This window comes from Elephas maximus, chromosome 21 (assembly GCF_024166365.1).
Source record: "Elephas maximus indicus isolate mEleMax1 chromosome 21, mEleMax1 primary haplotype, whole genome shotgun sequence".
Taxonomy (NCBI): Eukaryota; Metazoa; Chordata; class Mammalia; order Proboscidea; family Elephantidae; genus Elephas; species Elephas maximus.
Window position 1 is genome coordinate 8,574,611 of NC_064839.1, and position 15,052 is coordinate 8,589,662.

The following is a 15,052-nucleotide window of genomic DNA, read 5'->3' on the forward strand; positions in this document are numbered from 1 at the left end:
CACCACCCATCTGGATTTCATACCGTTGGCTTTCTGCTACAAGTGCTACATGAACTACCAAATCATTTTCCAGTGGGCCCTGTAATAAAAGAATAAGGGAGAGGGGAACATTTAAAAAGATCTGGTCATCATCGGTTACAATGAGAATCAAGGACAATATTAACCATCCCTAAGCAGTTCATTAAAATGATGGATACCAGCTGAGTCTAAGCAGCTGCCTTTCTTTCCTTACTCTCTACTGCCTACTAATCAATTTGATGGTGTAGACAGAGTAATGGAACACCAAGGAGTGGAAAGCCATAAATCTCACTGCTACCAGAGGGCTAGCCTGTCAGCTATTTTGAATGATGCGTAAGAGCAGTTTGGAGACTGAAAGTCATTTTCCATCATTTACCTCTGAAGGGAAGAGGAGGAACTAAAAATAAAAACCCAATTTATGTACTCTCTGTAAAAAAAAAAAAAAAAAAAATGTGAGTTAAAATTGGTCCTTTGACATCTTGACCATATATAAGGTTATTCCTTTCCTTGTTTGCTGATTTTCCTTTGCTACCTTACACGTCATAATAGCTTCATTCTAATATAGGATTCCTGTGATGCTGAATGAACTACCCAGTTGACTATGTAATTAACACCATGCTCGTTAAATACAAGCTGTTGGGCTCAATAGTTCTAATCAAAGATTAAAAAAAAAAAAAAAAATTTTTTTTTTTTTAAATCAAAGATAGTGTTGGATATTTCCTACTCCTTTTTGTGTGGAAAAGATTCACTACTACAACATATATCACATATTGTTAAAATGAACCCAATTTTGAGTTGGTATATATATATACTTAATAGAGATTAAAAGGCATCAATAAATTACAGTATTAGAAGGCTCTGAAAATACTGATCAAAAATAACTTCTTTACAGTAATGAATCCAACATTCCCAATACTATGCTATAAAACATTTGATTTACCATGTCAGTTCCTCTCCATGGTATTCAATATGCCACTAGAATTTATGTATGATGGAAAGCAAAAAAATACCAGGATACATATACATCAGCAATAAATATCATACAAAGGGAAGGTTCCCAGAATCATCATGAAAATGCCATTTCAGGCAGAGCTCTGTGTGGTTTAAATGAATATATAAGAAAAATACAATGTAACAACCCAACAAAAATAAATACACATTAAAAATGTTACAAAGTCTATTTTTTATTTGATAAAGAGCTTACACTTTAATGCGTCTCAAACGGATGAGAAAAAACTACTGAGTTTCATCAATTTCTAACAACAAATGAAAAAGATAAGGCTTATTTTTCTCAGATGAAATCTAGTATTTACTTAGTTAAAGGGAGGAGTAATCTCAGAATGGGTCATTATCCACAATCTTCAAGACAATAATGAGATTCTTAAATAAAAAGCAAATGAAAACACCGACTAGAATACAGATGGTTTTTCAACAGCAATAAACAAGGCAGCTCACTGATGCTAACTGGCAAATTGGTATCTTCTTTTGAATCAATAGGCTTGTTTCTTACGATAATATCGCCCCACTCAAATATCAAAACACTCAGATCTAACATGGCCGCTGCGCGTGCTCCATCTCACATTGAGCGTCTGGTTAGGGGACTATTGGGTGGCTGAAGAATTCTTTTATTGTAAAAACTCAGCATTTTGGGAAGTTCCAACTCACACACTATCTACCATAAGGAGCCTGGGCCCCCGACTCCGGTCTAGGTGTGATCCCTCACTCCATTCTCCACCCACAAGAAGAATTCAGCATGGCAATCCCACCCCCACGGCTCTCTTCTTTTCACTGCCAGAGTGGGAACCGTCTTTTCTCTTTTTTAAAACCATTTTTCTTCAAACCGCTCACACCTTTCTGATAGTAATTACCATCTTCTACTTCTGAATAGCCTTTCTCTAATAGTATTGTAATATTTTCTGCATTTAGTTCACAAAATGTGTGTGTGTATGTTACTGATGTTGCATTTATGATGCACCATGGTGATGTGACAAGGTGAACACAACACAGCTGTCTCTCCCTGAGGAATTTGGCGTCTACGGCGAGAGATGGACGGCTTTCACATCCGTGTTTACTATCAGGTAATATCTTTCTGGTAGTAGAGATCTACCACAGTGAAACACGGCTGCAGGGCATGCATTACGTTACACTGTTGTTGGGTGCTGTGAAGTTGATTTTCGACTCATAGCAACCCCATGGGATAGAGTAGAATTGTCCCATAGAGTTCTCTTGGCTGTAATCTTTAGGAAAGCAGACCACCAGGTCTTTCTCCCACAGAGCCACTGGGTGGGTTCCAACTGCCAACCTGTGGTTAGCAGCTGACCACTTAACTACTGAGCCACCCAAAACCAAAAAAAACCCAAACCCATTGTCAGTGAGTTGATTCTGACTCATAGCGACCCTATAGGACAGAGTAGAACTACCTGACAGGGTTTCCAAAGAGCAGCTGGTGAATTCAAACTGCCGACTTTTTGGTTAGCAGCTGAGCACTTAACCACTAAGCAAGCTACCAGGGCTCCGTTATGTGGAAGTGTTTATTGTGATGGACTTTTAGGTGGTTTCCAATTTTTCACTTCTGCAGAGAATGTAACAATCATCTGTATGTCTGAGAGTTGCTATGAGGATTTAGGGAGAGAACAAAGTGTTTAGCACAGTATTTGACACATAATAACACTCATTCCACAAAGGGCAGTAGTAATACTTGTTTCAACAACCTGTTGCCATCCAGTCGATACTGACTCATAACGACCCTACAGGACAGGGTAGAACTGCCCCATAGGGTTTCCAAGGAGAGGCAGGTGGATTTGAACTGCCGACCTTTCGGTTAGCAGCTGAACTCTTAGCCACTGCACCACCAGGGCTCCACACTTGGCTTCAGTTGTACTTATTGTTCTTTTCATACCTACTCTAGGACAGCTAGCTGCTCCTCTCTTGCTTGTTGAGATTTGCTGTAACACCTATGTCAGCCTAGATCCCAGTGGCTCCCACTGTTCTAAGACACTAAAACGAAACCTGTTGCTGTTGAGTCGATTCCGACACATAACCATTCATTATCCCATTTTTATCTAGTTAGTAGAAAACCAAACATCTTTTAAAAGAATTTTTCATTTGACTTACCATCTTTCTTAACCATTACCCAAGTTTTTCTTCTTTTATTTCTCATAGACTATAACTATTTTCTTACCTTCCCCACCTTTATGATGCTGTAGTCTGCCCTCTAACCTGTTTTGTCTTTAGAAATGGGCTATCTTCATACTTGAATTCTTCTTCTATTCATTACCCTCCTTTCTCTTTCTCATTCACTCTGGTTAAGTTAAATTATGACAACTAACTAAGCAGAAAATTCTATGTATATATTTCTAATCATGACCTTCTTCTTGAGTTCCAGTTCCAAATTTTTTTAAAGTGCCTTCTGGAGATTTTATCCTGGCTATTTCCAAAGTTCATAGTTCTAAAATCAACTTTTCATCAACCCCACCCACACAAACAGGCTCTTATTCATGATCCTTCATTTAATGGATTATTCCAGCTCAGAACCTCCTCCTCCTCTTTGAAGCCTCTCTTCTCCTTCCACATCCACCTAGTCACCAAAATCCTGTGCCTTCACAAAATATCTTGAATCTTTTTTTTGTTATCTCATAGCAGCATTCCCCATTGAAAAATAACAGTAGCAACACTTTACATAATACTCTACACTTAGCCAGGCACTGTTCTAAGTGCCTTAACAAACCATTATCCCCATTTTACAGATGAGAAAAATGAGGCACAGAAGGCTTAAGTATCTTATCCAAGGTCACAGAGCTAGCAAACAGCAGAGCTAGAATTCAGACCCAGGTCATCTGACTGTGGAGCCCGGGCTCATAACCACTCACTTTTCCTGCCTCTCAAACAATGGAAAGAGGGTACGTTTTAGAACCGAAAGACCCATATACAAAACCCATGTTGTTGATTCCTCAGCATGACAGCATGATCCTGGACATCCAATAGGTGCCTTAAACTTACCATGGCCAAAACTCAACTACTGACTCCCATCCTTAAATCCATTCACCTCCAAAGCATTCCTTAACTCTATAAAAGGCTCCAACCACTATGTACTCATTTGCTCTGGACAAAAAATGCACTAAGTCATCCTTGATTCCCCTTTTTTCTTCACACCCCACAACCAGTAACAGTTTTTTAAAAAAAAAACAGACTATACTTACTGAGCACCAGGCAGCCATATTAGATCATTTACTTGTACTTTACCTACATTAGATTACTATATTCTCATCTACTGATGAGAAAACCAAAGCATCGAGTGCTTAGAAACTTAGCCAACATTTTACAGCTCATAAGTGGCAAGGTACAGATTCCCTTGGGCAATTTAATCAGTCTCTTAGCCATTAGGAAACCCTGGTGGCTTAGCGGTTGAACGCTATGGCTGCTAACCAAAAGGTCGGCAGTTTGAATCTACCAGGTGCTCCTTGGAAACCCTATGGGACAGTTCTACTTTGTCCTTTAGGGTCGCTATGAGTCGGAATCAACTTCAGAGCAATGGGGGGTTTTTTTTTTTTTGGTCTTAACCATTATACTATACTGTCTATCTCTCCAATATGCTGCTAACCCATCACCAAGTCCTGCTGGTTCCACCTCCAAAACAAATCTCAAACACACCACTCCTCTCCATCACGACTGCCACCACTACCCACTCAAAGTCGTCATGATCTTTCATTGGGTCAGCTAACTGGCCTACCTACCCATTCTTGCAGTCTCACCTCACCTTTTCATACAGTCCATTCTGCAAACAGCAACAAGAATGCTTTTTTAAAGTGTGAATCAGATCATGTCACCACCACTAGCCATACACATGCATAAAAATATATATACCCTGCTTAAAACACTCAAGCGGCTTCCTATAACACATACAGCAAGAGCCAAACTGCTCATCTACAGGCTATGTGACCTAGCTCCTACCTACCTGTTCCCTCTCATGTTCCAGCCACACTGGACTTCCCTCTGCCCCTGGAACATACCAACTGTGTTCCTATCATAGAGCCTTTTCATTTGCTGCTCTTGTGGTAGGAATGTTTTTCCTCCAGATTGTTGCATGAATCTCTTTTTATAGTGCAGGTCCTACCCACCGCCCCTTGCTCATGGCGGCCTTCCCTCACCACTGCAGCCATAGTTGCTCTCCTCAGGCACCTCCACCAGGCCCTCTCTGCCACTTTATCGTATTTCATTTACATCATAGTATTTATTGGCTCCAGAAATTATACCATGCTTTTTATTATTACGTGCACTGTTACTCTTTCAATGATCTATCTTGGTCTGGGGACCACTGGGACTCCAGTGCTTCAACCAGTACCTCGCACGCTACAGGTGCTTACTATTTAATGAATGCCCAGGTGAGTTTCTCAACTGTTTTTCTATAATATGGGAATAATAATATTTAGTCTGTCTACCATATGGGGGGAAGATCAAACAAAAGAGGATATATAAAATATTCCCAAGCTTTCATCTGCTGAACAAATGATACAAATACTATTATTTGCTGTTACCCTCTATGCCACTTAACCTTACTAAGTCTCAGTTCTCCTGTCTGTAAATTAGGAATAAGAAAAGAATCTACTTCACAGGGTTATGAGGATAACACATTTAAGCACTTAACACAGTGTCTGTCATTTGGTAAGTGTTCAAAATCATTAGCTCTTTCATCAACTCTGGTAATACAACCACAACCCTGCAGTAGGCTTCCTCGGTTCTCTACTTCACACCTGCCTCTGCCCATCTTCTGTTCTTTATAAACAAAAAAACCCCATTACTGTCGAGTCGATTCCAACTCACAGCGACTCTATAGGACAGAGTAGAATTGCCCCACAGAGTTTCCGAGAAGCACCTGGTGGATTCAAACTGCCAACCTTTTGGTTAGTAGCCATAGCACTTAACCACTATGCCACGAGGGTTTCCCTGTTCTTTACAGTCAAGTTGATTTTGTTATACCAGTGATGTGCACAAAGTAAGTGGTTAAAATGTATTTGCTGAATGAATGAAGAAAAGGAAAGGAGAAGCTATCAGCTTATCTGCAGATCTTGGAGTTCGTCGATCTTCACAGCCTGAGAGCGGGAGCCCCGCTCTCCGACATGCCAATCTTGGGTTCGCCAGCCCCTGCAGCTACGTGAATTGAGAGAAGCCTCTATCTTGATACACAGATTTGGGACATTTCAGCCTCTACAATCATATGAGCCATTTCTTTGATATAAATCTCTCTCTCTCTTTATGTATCTTCATACGCTTTACTGGTTTTGCTTCTCTAGAGAACCCAGTGTAAGACAGTAATACTTAGGGCATCATCTCTCTACTCCAAAACCAGCATTTCCCAAAACAGAGCCCAGGCCTTCCGAGCACCTCTACCCCCTAGTGGCTGACTATTGCTCCCCATTTGCCTCCCATCTGCTCCGCTTAGCACGTTCCACTAGAAACACCAGTTCACTCAGGTCCGTCTAAGCTTCTGCCTATCGTCCTGCTGTGTTTGCACTGACCCTTCTGTTCCTTTCTGTTTACCCAGGTCCTGACTCACTCTTGCAACCCAGTCTCCTCCAGAAACTCTCCTAAACCTCGAAGTGCCCGTGTATCTTCTTCCCCTACTAGCCAGAGCAGGTGCTATCTACAGGAGTCACTTGGCACCTGGCATGACAGCTTTTTGGAAGGGCTACTTAGCTTTTTGCATATACATGGTAACTACAGAGTGAGCCCCTTGAAAGGCCCCTCATACTCACTTTTCTCACCTAGATGTACACAACATATTATACTGAAAGAAAGGCACCTGGTACTCATTTGAGAGTGTGGAAGAACTTTTACAGCATACCTTGCTCATAAGCTGGGCACCACCTGTATTAATATTGTAACTCATCTTACTCAAAATTTAAAACTACAGTAATTAATACACTGCATAGGCATCTGTCTAGACTCTAGTTTCTAAATTACTCAAATCAGGTACAAGTAGTAAGGCAGGAGATTCACAGCTGGGAGCTATAAATAAAACCGCATAATTCAACTTTCAAAGGGCAGGCAGAGAAGCTTTACCATGAATGTGCCCCAATGGCTTTTCTTCTCCTTTTTTTTTTAATTTAATATTTAAATAGAGAATTCATTCACATATTCAAAAATCAAAAATTATGAAAAAGTTTTCACTGACATCTCTCCCCCACCTGTGGCCCGCCCCCCAACCCCCCAGTTCCCCACAGTCTAACAAGCAGGTAATCACTGTGATTATTCATGCTGCTTTTCAGAATTTCCTTATTTATGTAAAACCCAGCAAGAGTATATACTTACTTTCTCAAATTTTTACCAAAAAGCTAGCATACTATAAGCACCTTTTCCACGTAATATATCATGGCATTCTTTTCACATATGCACTCATAGAACATGTCCTTATTTTCTTTATAACCACATAGCATTGCAGTTTGCAACGTACCATTAACTTCTTAATGTCATCTTTTTATAGCTCTGTGTGCAAGACTAGTCAATCTTTCACACTGAAATCCCTGGGCATGATTATGGTTACACAATGGCACCATCGGGCATCAAGTTTGAATTTTGTTTGCTGGGAATGGAACAAGCACTTAATCTAAATTGTTCAGCAGTGTTGCTGCTACTGGATGATGTGGGTCACTGGGGGGATGTTACAAGTAAAGAATAGTACGTTTATATTTGGGGAGGGGGAGAGTGAGAAGAGTCTGCATCTCTTCCAAGATGGCGGCACAGAACGATGTTCAGATGCATTTACAACTTAGCATGTGCCTTATTAATAAGCTTTCTCTTTTCTTACTCTTTTATTGCTTGCATTTATTCTGTAGTACTTTTAGAACATCAAAAGATTAATATTTCTTGAGCGCCTATGTTTCAACTGTCATTCAAGCACTATGTCGTGTACACCACTAGAATTCCCATTTTGAAGACCAGGAAACTGGGGTGGAAGAGGTCAAATAATCTGTAAAGGTTACACATCTAGTCAGAGGTAGGGTTTAAACCGGATGGCAGGTGTGTTTACAGTCCACACAGTACGTGTCTTGGTACATATTTCACAGCTCATGTGCCACTTGCTCCTGTGTCTATAGGACGCTTTGCATTTAGGGGGAGGAAGAGCTACAAAAGCCTTTGTGTCCACCAACGGTTCACTCTTCACCTACTTTAGATCAAGTTTGTAACAGTCAGATTTGTGCACACCAATGGTCCACTCTTCACCCACTTCAGATTAAGTTTGTAACAGTCAGATTTGCGCCCATCAATGGTCCACTCTTCACCGACTTCAGATCAAGTTTGTAACAGTCAGATTTGCACCGACCAATTAGGTCAAGTTTATAACAGTCAGATTTGTGTCCACCAATGGTCCACTCCTCACCCACTTTAGATCAAGTCTGTAACAGTCAGATTTGTGTCCGCCAGTGGTTCACCCTTCATCCACTTTAGATCAAGTTTCTAACAGTCAGACTTGCACCCGCCAACGTTCCACCCTTGACCCACTTTAGATAAAGTTTTTAACAGGCAGATTTGTGCCCGACAACAGTTCACCCTTCACCCACTTTAGGTCAAGTATCTAACAGTCAGATTTGTGCCTGCCAATGGTAAACCCTTCACCCACTTTAGATCAAGTCTGTAACAGTGGATTTGTGCCCACCAATGGTCCACACTTCATCCACTTTAGATCAAGTGTCTAAGTCAGGAAGCACAACTCTAAGTGTCGTCTACAAAACAACTATTTTCCTCTTTGTTTTTTGAAAGGAATATGGTTTCATTATGTCTACCAAACAACTATTTTTTCGTAATTTTTAAAATATTTTTATTGTGCTTTAAGTGAAAGTTTACAAATCAAGTCAGTCTCTCACACAACAACCCATATACACCTTGCTACACAATCCCAATTACTCTCCCCCTAATGAGACAGCCCCCCTCTCCCTCCACTCTCTCTTTTCCTGTCCATTTCACCAGCTTCTAACCCCCTCCACCCTCTCATCTCCCCTCCAGGCAGGAGATGCCAATTTAGTCTCAAGTGTCCATCTGATCCACGAAGCTCACTCCTCACCAGCAACCCTCTCCAACCCATTGTCCAGTCCAATCCATGTCTGAAGAGTTGGCTTCGGGAATTGTTCCTGTCCTGGGCCAACAGAAGGTCTGGGGGCCATGACCATCAGGGTCCTTCTAGTCTCGGTCAGACCATTAAGTCTGGTCTTTTTATGAGAATTTGGGGTCTGCATCCCACTGCTCTCCTGCTTCCTCAGGGGTTCTCTGTTGTGTTCCCTGTCAGGGTAGTCATCAGTTGTAGCTGGGCACCATCTAGTTCTTCTAGTCTCAAGATGATGTAGTCTCTGGTTCACGTGGCCCTTTCTGTCTCTTGGGCTCGTAATCACCTTGTGTCCTTGGTGGACATTCTCCTTCGATGCAGGTGGGTTGAAACCAATTGATACATCTTAGATGGCTGCTTGCTGGCGTTTAAGATCCCAGATGCCACTCTTGAAAGTGGGATGCAGAATGTTTTGTTAATAGATTTTATTATGCAAATTGACTTAGATGTCCCCTGAAACCATGGTCCCCAGACCCCCGCCCCTGCTACGCTGTCCTTCAAAGCATGCAGTTTATTCAGGAAACTTCCTTGCTTTTGCTTTAGTCCAATTGTGCTCACCTCCCTGTATTGTGTGCTGTCTTTCCCTTCACCTAAAGTAGTTCTTAACTGCTATCTAATTGGTGAATGCCCCTCTCCCACCCTCCCTCCCTCCCCCCTCACATAACCACAAAAGAATGTTTTCTTCTCAGTTTAAACTATTTCTCAAGTTCTTATAATAGTGGTCTTATGCAATGTTTGTCCTTTTGCAACTGACTAATTTCTCTCAGCATAATGCCTTCCAGGTTCCTCCGTGTTATGAAATGTTTCACAGATTTCTCATTGTTCTTTATCAATGCGTAGTATTCCATTGTGTGAATATACCATAATTTATTTATCCATTCATCTGTTGATGGGCACCTTGGTTGCTTCCATCTTTTTGCTACTGTAAACAGTACTGCAATAAACATGGATGTGCATGTATCCGCTCGTGTAAAGGCTCTTATTTCTCTAGGGTATATTCCAAGGAGTGGGATTGCTGGATCCAATGGTAGTTCTATTTCTAGCTTTTTAAGGAAGTGCCAAATTGATTTCCAAAGTGGTTGTACCATTTGACATTCCCACCAGCAGTGTAAAGTGTTCCAATCTCTCCACAGCCTCTCCAACATTTCTTCTTTTGTGTTTTTTGGATTAATGCCAGCCTTGTTGGAGTGAGATGAAATCTCATCGTGGTTTTAATTTGCATTTCTCTAATGGCTAATGATCGTGAACATTTCCTCATGTATCTGTTAGCTACCTGAATGCCTTCTTTAGTGAAGTGTCTATTCATATATTTTGCCCATTTTTTAATAGGGTTATTTGTCTTTTTGTAGTTCAGTTTTTGCATTATCATGTAGATTCTGGAAATCAGGCGCTGATCAGAAATGTCATAGCTAAAAACTTTTCCCCAGTCTATAGGTAGTCTTTTTACTCTTTGGTGAAGTCTTTGGACGAGCATAGGTGTTTGATTTTTAGGAGCTCCCAGTTATCTAGTTTTTCTTATACATTCTCTACAATGTTTTGTTTATGTCATGTATTAGGGCTCCTAACGTTGTCCCCATTTTTTCTTCCCTAATCTTTATTGTTTTAGATTTTATATTTAGGTCTTGAGCTCGTTTTGGGGCATAAAGTGAGGTATGGGTCTTGTTTCATTTTTTTACAGATGGATATCCAATTATGCCAGCATTATTTGTTAAAAAGACTGTCTTTTCCCCATTTAACTGTTTTGGGGCCTTTGTCAAATATCAACTGCTCATATGTGGATGGATTTATGTCTCAATTCTGTTCCATTGGTCCATGTATCTGTTCTTGTACCAGTACCAGGCTGTTTTCACTACTGTGGCGGTATACCAGGTTCTAAAATCAGGTAAAGTAAGGCCTCCCACTTTGTTCTTCTTTTTCAGTAATGCCTTACTTATCTGGGACTCTTTCCCTTCCATATGAAGTTCGTGATTTGTTTCTCCATCTCATTAAAAAATGTCATTGGGATTTGGATCGGAATTGCATTAAATGTACTGATCGCTTTGGGTAGAATGGACATTTTTATAATGTTAAGTCTTCCTATCCACAAGCAAGGTATGTTCTTCCACTTATGTAAGTCTCTGTTGGTTTCTTGCAGAAGTATACTGTAGTTTTCTTTGTATAAGTCTTTTACGTCTCTGGTAAGATTTATTCCTAAGTATTTTATCTTCTTGGGGGCTACAGTAAATGGCATTGATTTGGTGATTTCCTCTTCGATGTTCTTTTTGTTGGTGTAGAGGAATCCAACTGATTTTTGTATGTTTATCTTGTATCCCAATACTCTGCTGAACTCTTCTATTAGTTTCAGTAGTTTTCTTGAGGATTCCTTAGGGTTTTCTGTGTATAAGATCATGTCATCTGCAAATAGAGATACTTTTACTTCTTCCTTGTCAATCTGGATACCCTTTATTTCTTTATCTAGCCTAGTTGCTCTGGCTAGGACTTCCAGTACCATGTTGAATAAGAGTGGTGATAAAGGGCATCCTTGTCTGGTTCTCGATCTCAATGGAAATGTTTTCAGGCTCTGTCCATTTAGGGTGATGTTGGCTGTTGGCTTTGTATAAATGCCCTTTATTATGTTGAGGAATTATCCTTCTATTCTTATTTTGCTGAGAGTTTTTATCATGAATGAGTGTTGAACTTTGTCAAATGCCTTTTCTGTATCAATTGATAAAGTCATGTGATTCTTGCCTTTTGTTTCACTTATGTGGTGGATTACATTAATTATTTTTTCTAATGTTGAACCATCCCTGCATACCTGGTATGAATCCCACTTGGTCATGGTGAATTATTTTTTTGATATGTTGTTGAATTCTATTGGCTAGAATTTTGTTGAGGATTTTTGCATCTACATTCATGAGGGATATAGTCTATAATTTTCTTTTCTTGTGGTGTCTTTTCCTGGTTTTGGTATCAGGGATATGGTGGCTTCATAGAATGAGTTTGGTAGTATTCCGTCCTTTTCTATGCTCCAAAATACCTTTAGTAGTAGCGGTGTTAACTCTTCTCTGAAAGTTTGGTAAAACTCTGCAGTGAAGCTGTCCGGACCAGAGCTTTTTTTCTTGGGAGTTTTTTTTATTACATTTTCAATCTCTTCTTTTGTTATGGATCTATTTAGTTGTTCTACTTCTGGTTGTGTTAGTTTAGGTAGGTAGTGTGTTTCTAGAAATTCATCCATTTCTTCTAGGTTTTCAAATTTGAGTATAGTTTTTCATTAATAATCTGATATGATTCTTTTAATTTCAGTTGGGTCTGTTGTAATATCGCCCATCTCGTTTCTTATTTGGGTTATTTGCTTCCTCTTCTGTTTTTCTTTTGTCAGCTTGGACAGTGGTTTATCAATTTTGTTGATTTTTTCAAAAAACCAGCTTTTCGTCTTGTTAATTCTTTCAATTGTTTTTCTGTTTTCTATTTCATTTAGTTCAGCTCTAATTTTTATTATTTCTTTTCTTCTCGTGCCTGTGGGTTGCTTTCGTTGCTCTCTTTCTATTTGTTCAAGTTGTAGGGATAATTCCTTGATTTTGGCCCTTTCTTCTTTTTGGATGTGTGCATTTATTGATATAAATTGGCCTCTGAGCACCGCTTTTGCTGTGTTCCAAAGGTTCTGATAGGAAGTGCTTTCATTCTCATTGGATTCTCTGAATTTCTTTATTCCATCCTTTATGTCTTCTATAATCCAGTCTTTTTTGAGCAGGGTATTGTTCAGTTTCTAAATGTTTGATTTCTTTTCCCTGCTTTTCCTGTTATTGATTTCCACTTTTATGGCCTTATGGTCAGAGAAGATGCTTTGTAATATTTCAATGTTTTGGATTCTGCTAAGGCTTGCTTTATGACCTAATATGTGGTCTATTCTAGAGAAGGTTCCATGTGCACTAGAAAAGAAAGTATACTTGGTTGCTGTTGGGTGGAGTGTTCTGTATACGTCTACGAGGTCAAGTTGGTGGACTGTAGCATTTAGATCTTCCAGGTCTTTATTGAGCTTCTTTCTGGATGTCCTGTCCTTCACCGAAAGTGGTGTGTTGAAGTCTTCAATTATTATTGTGGTGTTGTCTATCTCACTTTTCAATGCTGATAGAGTTTGTTTTATGTATCTTTCAGCCCTGTCATTGGGTGCATAAGTATTTAATATGGTTATATCTTCTTGCTGTATCGTCCCTTTAATCATTATATAGTGTCCTTCCTTATCCTTTTGGATGGATTTAACTTTAAAGTCTATTTTGTCAGAAATTAATATTGCCACTCCTTCTCTTTTTTGATTGGTATTGCTTGGTATTTTTTTTTTCCATCCTTTTAGTTTTAGTTTGTGTCTCTAAGTCTAAGGTGTGTCTCTTGTAGGCAGCATATAGACGGATCTTGTTTTTTAATCCATTCTGCCACTCTCTGTCTCTTTATTGATGAATTTAGTCCATTTACATTTAGGGTAATTATGGATAGGTATGAATTTAGTGGTATCATTTTGATGTCTTTTTTTGTGTGCTGTGGTCAGTTTTTTTCCCACTTGATTTTATGTGCTGAATAGATTTTCTTTATATATTGTCCTTTCCCCATATTTGTTGTTGATTTTGTTTCTGCTGAGTCTGTATTTTTCCCTTGTATTTTATTTTGATGAGTAGGATAGTTTGTCTCCTTTGTGGTTACGTTATTACTTACCCCTATTTTTCTAAATGTAAAAGAAAGTTTTATTTCTTTGTATTGCTGTATCTTCCTCTCCATATGGAAGGTATTTGATTACATTTCTTAGTTCCTCTTTATTATTTTAATGTTGTCTTCTTTTATGTAATAACATCACTGTTACTGTTTTGGACTTTTTTTTTCTTCACAATCTTTCTTTTTTTTTTTTATTTTCCTGTCTGGGTTGACTTCTGGTTGCTCTGCCCAGTGTTCTAGTCTTGGGTTGATACCTGATATTATTGATTTTCTAACCGAAGAACTCCCTTTAGTATTTCTCATAGTTTTGGTTTGGTTTTTACAAATTCCCTCCACTTGTGTTTATCTGGAAATGTCTTAATTTCTCCTTCATATTTAAGAGACAGTTTTGCTGGATATATGATTCTTGGCAGCCAATTTTTTCCTCCAATTTTCTAAATATGTCGTCCCATTGCCTTCTTGCCTGCGTGGTTTCTGTCGAGTAGTCCGAGCTTATTTTTATTGGCTCTCCTGTATAGGTGACTTTTCTTTTATCCCTCACTGCTCTTATAATTCTCTCTTTATCTTTGGTTTTGGCAACTTTGATTATAATATGTCTTGGTGACTTTCTTTTAATAACTACCTTATGTTGAGTTTGATGAGCATCTCGGATAGATATCTTCTCATCTTTCACAATATCAGAGAAGTTTTCTGCCAATACATTTTCAACAATTTCCTCTGTACTTTCTGTTATCTCTCCGTGTTCTGGTACTCCAACCACTCCTAGGTTATTTCTCTTGATAGGGTACCACATGATTCTTAAGGTTTCTTCATTTTTTAAAATTCTTTTATCTGATTATTCTTCAGATATATTAGTGCCACGTGATTTATCTTTGAGTTCAGAAATTCTAGCTTCTACTTGCTCAATTCCGGTCCTCTGGCTTTCTATTGAATTGTCTAATTCTGTAATTTTATTGTTAATCTTCTGAATTTCTGATTGCTGTCTGTCTATGGATTTTTCCAGCTTATTAAACTTTTCTTTATGTTCCTGAATAATCTTTCTAATTTCTTGAGTTGCTTTATCTGTGTGTTCCTTGGCTTGTTCCGCATATTGCCTCATTTCCTTCCTGATGTCTCGAAGGGTTCTGTATATTAAACTTTTGTATTCTGCATCTGGTAATTCCAGGAATGCACTTTCATCTAGAAGATCCCTGGATTCTTTGTTCTGAGAGCCTGTTGAGGTGATCATGGTCTGTTTCTTTATGTGACTTGATA

At 39.1% G+C, this 15,052-nt stretch overlaps 1 protein-coding gene across 4 annotated transcripts in view; it reads right to left on the minus strand.

Moving 5' to 3' along the window:
• The window catches only part of PHKB (phosphorylase kinase regulatory subunit beta), a 257,076-nt gene that overhangs the window by 59,929 nt on the left and 182,095 nt on the right, over window positions 1-15,052 (minus strand). For all 4 annotated transcript variants that reach the window (XR_007514667.1, XM_049864306.1, XM_049864304.1 and 1 more), the window contains one exon: window positions 24-79. Coding sequence is in view for 3 of the 4 variants with exons in the window: in XM_049864306.1 (XP_049720263.1) it covers window positions 24-79 (56 nt within the window). In the remaining variant the exon portion in view is untranslated. The remainder of the gene's footprint in view (window positions 1-23; window positions 80-15,052) is intronic.